General features: G+C 34.4%; 2 protein-coding genes across 5 annotated transcripts; both read right to left on the reverse strand.

Annotated features, from left to right (window-relative positions):
• Positions 1–236: 236 nt before the first annotated feature.
• LOC103487306 (uncharacterized) lies at positions 237–1,486 on the reverse strand. 3 transcript variants are annotated; one of them, XM_008445581.3, is made up of 4 exons: positions 1,220–1,486; positions 1,025–1,147; positions 851–933; positions 237–703 (listed from the first exon to the last, which is right to left on the reverse strand). In XM_008445581.3, the coding sequence occupies exons 1-4, from the start codon at positions 1,407–1,409 to the stop codon at positions 683–685; spliced, it is 417 nt and encodes a 138-aa protein (XP_008443803.2). In that variant the 5' UTR covers positions 1,410–1,486; the 3' UTR covers positions 237–682. The 3 variants fall into 3 exon arrangements, with proteins under 3 accessions (XP_008443803.2, XP_008443802.2, XP_008443804.2); XM_008445580.3 differs by having other exon boundaries at positions 793–933; positions 1,220–1,482; XM_008445582.3 differs by lacking the exon at positions 851–933 and having other exon boundaries at positions 1,220–1,485.
• A 584-nt stretch (positions 1,487–2,070) lies between these two features.
• Positions 2,071–8,486, reverse strand: LOC103487307 (glutamate receptor 2.7-like). Of its 2 annotated transcripts, none has more exons than XM_017044296.2 (4): positions 7,528–8,486; positions 3,348–4,190; positions 2,850–3,259; positions 2,071–2,759 (listed from the first exon to the last, which is right to left on the reverse strand). In XM_017044296.2, exons 1-4 carry the CDS (start codon positions 8,420–8,422, stop codon positions 2,277–2,279), a joined length of 2,631 nt encoding a protein of 876 aa, XP_016899785.1. In that variant the 5' UTR covers positions 8,423–8,486; the 3' UTR covers positions 2,071–2,276. The 2 variants fall into 2 exon arrangements, with proteins under 2 accessions (XP_016899785.1, XP_008443805.1); XM_008445583.3 differs by having other exon boundaries at positions 3,348–4,211.
• Between the last annotated feature and the right edge of the window lie 363 nt (positions 8,487–8,849).

Here is an 8,849-nt window from a genome sequence, read left to right on the forward strand (position 1 = left end):
ATATTATGAACCTTGATCTCCTTATCAGTTGACCCATCCTTTGCTACTAAATACTATCTAATAGAAGTTGGTAAGATTTAGAGTTCACAATTTGACACCATATTCCTTCATAATCATCAGACAACACCTAAAACATTCTAAGAGAGTCTACGACTGCTAGAGAGAACTGTCAGTTGCAACACCAAAGTCGGTAAGATTTGAATTAACTTGAAAAAAAATCGTTTCCTAGACAGTCAAAAAAAAAGTTGTATAAAATAACAACTCTTTCTTAAAATTAAAAGTGTTTAAAATGTTTGTATATACAAGTTTGTGGCCTAAGTTGGTGGCAGCCGGAAGTCACTGAAGGTGGTGGCCAGAGTTGGACGTCGTAGGTAGTGGCTAGAATGGCAGGGGAGGCATCAATATTGACAAGGACGAACTCAACATTTTGGGGTAAAGAGACTAATTAATAGAGCTTCAACGTCAAGTCAGATCTAAATTATGAAACATCCAATCTTTTTAATACATACTTAACAAAGCTCATGCTCCCAAATCCTACGTCAGTTTTTCCTACAAAGCATTATAGTACTACTACATACAACTTCCACAATCTATAGAAGAAGAAGAAGAAGAAGGGGCAAAAAAACAAAAAAAAGTTCTAACAATGACCACAAAAAAGCTCAATCAACAACAATCCTCCTCCTCAACTTTGGGTCACGCTCACCTACAAAAACCCAACCATAAATATATAAACATAAAACAAAAAAAATCGAAAACAGAAGCTTGAATTAATTATGTTTTAGAAAATTGGACCTGAAAGTGTTAAAGATGGAGAATTAGAATAGATAGAGCGTTGTGGTGTTCCACTAACCGTAGCTTCCACAAAATTACTCATAACTACTACTTCCCCTGATACCTTCTTTACGTATTCAACCCGCCCAGTTTCTCCCTTCTCTATTTTTCAAAAATTATAAACTCAATTTCAAACAACAAATTCAAAGTAAGCTATTTGATTTAATGGTACCAAATTTGGAAGTATATGTACCTCTGAGTCTGGGGGATTTTGGTGTAACCAGAGAAGCATACATGTAGCAATCAGATTTCAAATAATCCTGAAACTTCTTCACCAAACTCCGGTTATCTTTTGTTCGTCCTCTAATTTCGATACCTAATTAAGAACCCAATTTAGATAAACTTAAATAAACTATGTATGATTATGAAGAAGAGAAGTGGAAGAAACCTCTTGTGGGTGTGACATGAGAATTATTTATGGGTGAAGGAGAAATGAGGAGGGGTGCAAATAAGTAGCAATCTGATAACAGATAATCGATCACTTTGTGAATGTATTTCTTCTTGCTCCGTTTGATGAGTCTCTTTTTACCAATTCCGCCGCCGCCGCCGCCTCCGACATGCACCATTTTCTTCGCCATGCGCTTTGTTTTTTCTTTGTTCTGTGAACAGAGTCGAAATGGTCCTTGGTTATTCTTTGGCGGTTGAGCTGGAGAGAAGATGATGCACGTGTAGGATGATTTGTGTGCCACGTCTAGCTTTGAAAGTTTTAGGGTTTGACACGTAGCATTAAGCATTAGAATAAAGTAGCGGCAAAAACGTTTGGGCCTGATGAATGATCCATTTGAGATTCTCTTGGGCTGCTGTTTCCTAATAGCAAAGCCCACTTCCTTGGTCCAAATGTCTAATGCATTTCTTTGAGACCACATGTTCGAAACGAGAAAATTATACCAAATAGCAGCACCACTTTGGAAATAAACTAAAAATATTTTACAATCATAAAATATTTGTAAAAGAAGTAAACATTGGCCAATTAATTGGTAAATTTTTTTAAAATATTAATTATAGAAGCTTATCAATGATAATACATTTCTCAAATTAAAAGCTACAATTGATGATATCTACGAGGGATCACAACATATAGGAACTAACAATTGTTATCATTGATAGTTGTTTTCAATAAAAGCTTTCAATCGGAGAAAATCGTGTAATGATGGTAAATAGAAAATTATATGCAGTAGCTATTACAATATACACTAAATTAAAAAATGATCATGAAAAATGGTGGTTGTATTTTACTAGTTATAAAATGTACTAAATTATAAATTTAATTCAAATTATTTTGGACATGTGAAAAATTAAATGGAAAAAAGAAGCACTTATTTTGTCTCAGGAATTCAAGAGTTTCCCCACTTTTTGAAATTAAACTTCATGACCTTTCACAATCATAGTAAAATAAGTTCAAAACTTATCACATTTCATACAAAAGTTTGGGCTTTTTGTATGGATTAGGCGTCATCCTCGGCTTGGTCTTCGTTTACTACCCCCAAAATATTTGCCTCTTCAGTGGAATTGTCATCGTCATTCTCAATCTGCATTGTCTTATCTTCTGCCATTTCAGAAACTGAATATACTCTGGATTGACTGCTTTGCAGAGAAGAAGGGTGGACGAAATGTTTACGATAGAAAAGCTTGACCATTTCAAACATTTTAGAAGCAAATGGAGACTGGTCGTTGCTGGAGTCGGGCCAATGTGTGAGAAGGAACTGGGTCAAATATATTAGTAAGGCAGACCATGTGGCAACAGCCGTAATGATGAACAAACCACCAAATCTGTAAACATTCAGAGCTGAATCTGGAGTTCGTGGAGTATCTTCACTATCCGATGAGAAGTATTTGCTTTCAATTGCCCTCATTTTGTCTTTATCTTCAGTCACATTCAATATTGCCCTTGAAAAGTAAGCCACTAGAGGCGATCCTTTTGGGAAAGCCTGTGGATTAATTAAATTTCATAAACAACCCAAATCGCAAAACAGAGCTAATTCAAAATGAAAAGAGAAATATAGAGAGAGAGAACTCACGAAACCCAATCCACCAGTTGGGTAAGTTGGGCCGACCATTCGATACCCAGAAGGATACTTCCTAAGGAAGACCTTAATGTAAGGAATTTCATCAAAAATGGCAGCTACTCCACCGTCCTTGATTCCTCTGTTCAAGGCTTCCTTAAATTCATCGGGGCTTCCGTACGCTTTCAAGTTGGTTTCTTCAAATTGTAACTGGGTTATTAGAAAAGATTTGACAAAAGAGCCGTTCTGATAACCCACAAAGTAACCCTTCTCTCTGATCTCATTTGCATCAAGAAAGGAAGGCCTTAGCCTTTGCGCAGTCAACATGGAGGATAAGTTTGCAGTGTAACTTTGTGTGAGGATTAACACCACGAAAACCCATATGATCAGCAAAAATCTGGATAAGTTGTTCAATATCCTCTCCCCTAAAAGAATAATGTAAATAACATTTGCAATTGTGTAATTTTGTATAGTGCAAAATTAAGGTTATTAAATTGATGAAAGTGTACTAACTGTGAGCAAAGACGAGAGTGGAGAAGGAAAACCAAAAGATGAGGCCAATTTGTTGTTGGGGCGGACCTGCTCCAAAGTCAGTGTTGACACGACATTCCAGTAACCAAACAACAAAGCCAGTAAATAAGAAAGAGATGAAGGAAACAAGCCAAAGATTCCATTCAAATGGCCTCAAGAATATCCACATGTTCTCATCTTTTTTATCATTTCTCTCAGAAACCAACATTGATACCCTGGATTCGGAATAAGGCAAGGTGAAGTCTACCAACTCCGTTCGATTTGCAACTATTGTTATATCTCCAACAATAACATCGAATTTCTGCATGTCAATCTGTCGTAGAAGCACATCGTAGGATCCATTACTCTTCCCATTTTGGTCCACAAAAGGAACGAACGTGTGGCGAATGGGAATATCTAATACTTCAACAGCAGAATTGAAGATATCGATGCAAAATCCAGAGGACTTTTGGGGGTCGATTATGTTGGCGTTTACGAACTCCGGGAAACCTTTGAGTGGAATTCCTATGGTTAAATTAATTCGAGGTGGATCGACTGTGTCTCCAGGCCAAATGGGTTTAGAAATTGATTTTTCATACACTCCTTTCTTGTGGCAATAAAGCCCAATGATCTTCTCCTTCTCACCCACCACATAGAACACTTCAAAAGTTGATCGTTTTAACTCTCCATCAACCAAAGAGAAATTTCCACTAATGCCTTCAAATTTTGTGTTCTTAATTTCATGCAGTATCAGCTTTTTCCTTGTTGCAGTTCCGGTGTGGGTGGTGGAATAATTCATTTTCTCTACTGCCATGGCCAACGCCCACACCGTATCGTACGCCTGCACTGCAAAAAGATTGGGAGATGCTGTTTGTTACAGATGCATTCCCAATTTTTGTCAAGGACAACTTTCAATCAAAAACTTCAACACATAATATTGCCATTTAGACCCAAATTAAACATTCTAACTTTTTTTTGTTTTGTTAGAGTTTTTTACAAACTTTTGGTTTTACTTTTACTTTTGAAGACTAAGCTCATTTTTTTAAAAAAACTTGTAAAACTATTTTTCTCGATTTAATCTTGGGAGAAATTGGCCCTGACATTTTCCTAAAATATTAAAATTTTTATGATTGTTTTAGTTTTACCGGGGTTGAGGTTGTACATTTTTCAAATATTTCCCTATCTTATTTTATTTTTTTATCTTTAAAAAAAAATCATTCAAATGTTCCCATATCTTAAATAATATTTTTTATTTTTTTCAAAAAAAAAATTATATATTTCTATTCATCCTTGATAAAATTGTAACGAGAAAACCTAAAAACTTAATAATCTCGATTCATCTCGAGTAAAATAGTACCGAAAAAATCAGAAAATTTGATAAAGCCATGCTCATTTCAGTTAGAGATTGCATTGTGTTTTTAGTTTCTTTCCCTTTCGATATCCTATTTTAATCCATAAAATGTTGTATTAATTAACTAACTGATTACTATTATGTTTAATTATTAACCAATTATCATGTTACCAAAAATATGAAATTGTGTGTATAAGAGCTTGTTAATTAATCTCCTTTGCAACAATCTTGGAGTGATGAAAATTTAGTATAGTGTTTGGTATGACTCATTTGAATTTATTTTGCTCTCATTACGGTGATCTTCCTCGGTCTCATCTTGTCTTGACGATTGTATATTATATATTAATAAGTTTATGGTGGTTAAGTTGAATTTATGGCAAAATTTGACAATATAAGTTGAGGTGGTTGTTGGTTGGACTTGTTTGATAGACACACAATAAACATCCCATTAAATAGCCAACACAAATAAAATGTAGATTAGTTTATTCGGAGGGTAATTACAATTGGTGGTAATTTTAGGAATAAAAATTAAGTATATAGTAGCATTTTCAAAATTGCAAATAAAGCAAAATGAATCGATGATAGATTTTTATGATCTATGTCACACCCCCTCCCAGATTGCCTGCTTTGGATCCGGAGGTGGATGGTGTCAATTGAAATCTGTATCTAGAGCAGATAATCTAAGAGGAGGTGTGACAACCTATAAGTGATAGACCAATATTTGCAACATGGTCTATTAGTGATAGACTTCTATCATTGAGAGAGTTTGACAAATTTTGCTATGTATTTGCAAAAATAAATTGTTGCTATATACTTAATTATTTTGAATCTAATTGCTATATTTTCAACTTTTCCTTATTTAAATCTTCATTTCTTTAAGGTTGTTCTCGTGTTGATGCTCTCCCAAGAAACCAAAGCTTGTAAGCAAAATTATTGACATAAACTTTCATATTACAGGCATCTTGAAACAGAAAACACTCGTAACAAAGCACAATCAGTAAACTGTTCTAAAAGTTGAGAAACTTTCAGGGCAATCTTGATTGAGAACAACACAATCTTGATATCGATCTCGATCGAGATGGATCGAGAAATTACATTGAAAGAGTTTTTTAAAATTTGTGAAGCATCTTTATGTCGAGATTGACATAGAGAAAAACAAAGTTACGAGTTTTATGAAGGTGCGCTACTTTTGAAATATGCATAAAACCCACAGACCTACAATAAAAATTACCAAAAATACCCACGTGTAAGTGTAATTTTTCTTCGAAATGATCATAATACGCGATCATGTAGGTGATACACGATCGTATAGGTAGTATCAACACGATCTTGGAGTCCTTTTTAACGATGAAAAAAATACTTCAAAACTAAATGATCGTCTTGACCACGCTAAACGATCGTGTTGACTATGGTAAGCAATCGTTTAGATCATATTCATACGATCGTGTAGTTCTAAACGATGGGAAAAGGACTTCAAATTTAAATGACTGTGTTGACTAGGTAAGCGATCGTTTAAATCATATCAAAGTGATATTTAAACGATCTTGATATTCTAGAAAAGGAGTTGGAAGAAAGAAAGAGAAGATGAAGAAAGAAAGAAAAAGAAAATGAAATAAAATAGAAGAAAGAAAAACTGGAAGAGAGCTAAAAAATATGTAAGAAAAGATGAATAAATCGTAAAAAAGAAGAAAGAGAAGACGATGAAAGTAGTATTAGTATTTGCCACGCAAAATTTGCCTATGTTAGAGAATATTTTTGGAATTTATGAAAATTCTTAGGGTTGCTTGTCTTAACCTCCGTTTTTCTTTTTTGGTATAAAATGAAAATAGTTTCATTTTTCTTTCTATCAAGCTAAAATTTTTCCTTTTGTCTAACTAATATCTATCTCACCTTAAACAAAGGATTTCTAATTCTAAAAGAAATTTATGTATCTATATTACTTTTTATACTATTAAATTAGGAGTTTTAATCTAAATCCCCTTAAATAGATGAGTATCTCTTTTTGTTCTAATTTTATTAACTTACCCTCCTTATCAAGATGTGTGTTGGTTTTTTTTTTTTTTTTTTTTCTTTTTTTTATTATTTGTATATAATAAGTCATCTTTTCTATTTGTCTAAAATTTTGTTTTTTTTTTTTTAATCTTGGATGAAATTGAGATGTAGATTTAATAGTTTGAAATTAAAATTTTAGATTGAATAGTCTTAATTTTGAGCTTATAGTTCAAATTAGTTACATTAAAAGTGAAATGAGAAAAGATAAAAACAAAATAAAATAAAAAGAAGAAGAAAAAGTATTTAAAAAAGTGGTTTGAGAGGAGAGGATTTTAAGAAATCATTCCATTTGCATGGCTAAACAAATCCCTCCTTTTGATGGTAATAAGAATACTTGGAAAATTGGGTTTTCCCCCATGAAAAAGAGACAAAACCTTCGACCAAGCAGGCCATAAGTCTATCCTATTTTTATTTTTGACTTTTAGTATGAATATATATTTATAATTGTGGAAATGAGGAATGGGATAGAGGGTGGGATGAGGATGGGAAGTGGCATCCCCTTTTCTGTCCCATCCTACGAACATCTCTAGAATGACTTGAACTAAAAATCCTTTGTATATTTTTTATTAGCTCATATAGATGCTGATGGAAGTAAAAATTGATTGTAAAAACTAATAAGATATGATACTGATAGAAGTTAATAGAGATTCTATCTGTATTTATTAGTGTTTTTTTTTTCGTTTGCTATTCTCGTAAATAGTTAGACTTTTTTTTGTCCATAGGTAAAAATTTCTCTATTTAAAATCAAGAAATAAGCTTTAAAGAATTCAAACATCTTACTTGAAGAAAGTGAGAGTGGAAGTCGTTGCTTGAACTTTGCTTGAAAATTTTGTAACTTTTGGGTGATGGGTATGTACGGCCTTATGCCCACAATTCCTTGCATGGAATCCAAATCTTTGGAAACCAATATCGGATCAATCAAAGAGGAAAGCCCATTTGTTACAATCCATGCATACCCTTCACTAAACATTCCCTCTTTCTTGGCCAAACTCAAAACCATCCGCCCAACACAACCACTCGTGTGAAGAAGGAATATGGTTTCGTGCATATCCTTTAGCCTCTTCAGCTCCTTCAAAATCTCTGTCTCACTAGCAGACAGTGGGATCATGGTTCTCCTAACCAATCGAGTGCCGTTTTGTTGCAAGGCGTCCGCTAGATTGGTGATGATCCCACGTCCATATTCCGTGTCTTCATATATTGGAACTATCTCTCTCCATCCGTACATTTGAATAATGGCATTTACGGCTTGGACTTGCGCCAAGTCGTTTTGGGCTGCCCTTATGAAATATGGGTTTTGTTTTGGGGACAAGGAGGGAGTAGTTACTGTAAAGGAGATTATGGGAATTTCATATTTTCTTCCAAATTCTGTTAGGTACATGGCTTGTTCTGTAGTTTGAGGTCCGATTATGGCTTCAACTCCGTCTCTTAACAACACGGTTGCTGCAGATGCTACCTCGACCACATCTCCGGCATCCTTGAAGATAAAGGAAATCCTGGTTTTGTATTTGAAATTTTCGGAATAGAAATCAGAGAGGGCCATCTGGATGGAAAGGTTGGAGAGTTTTCCCACAGTTGTACTAGGATCAAGCACTACACCTACTTTGACGAACTCGCCGCCGGCGCTGATGACGAAAACCATTGCCCACAATAACCACACGATGCACGGTCCTCCCATTCTCAATACCAGGTCACAAAAACCAGCGGCCAATATGAATGCCAAAAATTATTTGCTCTTTCTTAATTTCTTGAGGACTTCCTTTGTCTTATCTTTCTGTAAGCAGCTGATGTCTACTTCAGAATGTCTCTATATTAATTTATTACTAGGACCCTACTGCAATACCACTGCTTCTACGCGTTTATCAAATCGTGTGTTCTAAAAATTTAGTCTTTTGAAAAGTACATTCTTTTCTGATCTCCTTGAATAATTTTGGAGCTTCTATGGAAATAACAAAAAACTGCGAGAAGGAGTATAGATACCCTTTATTCTTAATTGGAATTAGCTAACGATATTATTCCGAATTAAATCAAAGTCAATATAATGTTTGGTGTAATGACTTCGAATCAGAGATGTGAGAGCCACAGATCACTGTAGTTGAACTTTG

The sequence above is a fragment of the Cucumis melo genome, chromosome 2, assembly GCF_025177605.1.
Source record: "Cucumis melo cultivar AY chromosome 2, USDA_Cmelo_AY_1.0, whole genome shotgun sequence".
NCBI classification, from domain to species: Eukaryota; Viridiplantae; Streptophyta; class Magnoliopsida; order Cucurbitales; family Cucurbitaceae; genus Cucumis; species Cucumis melo.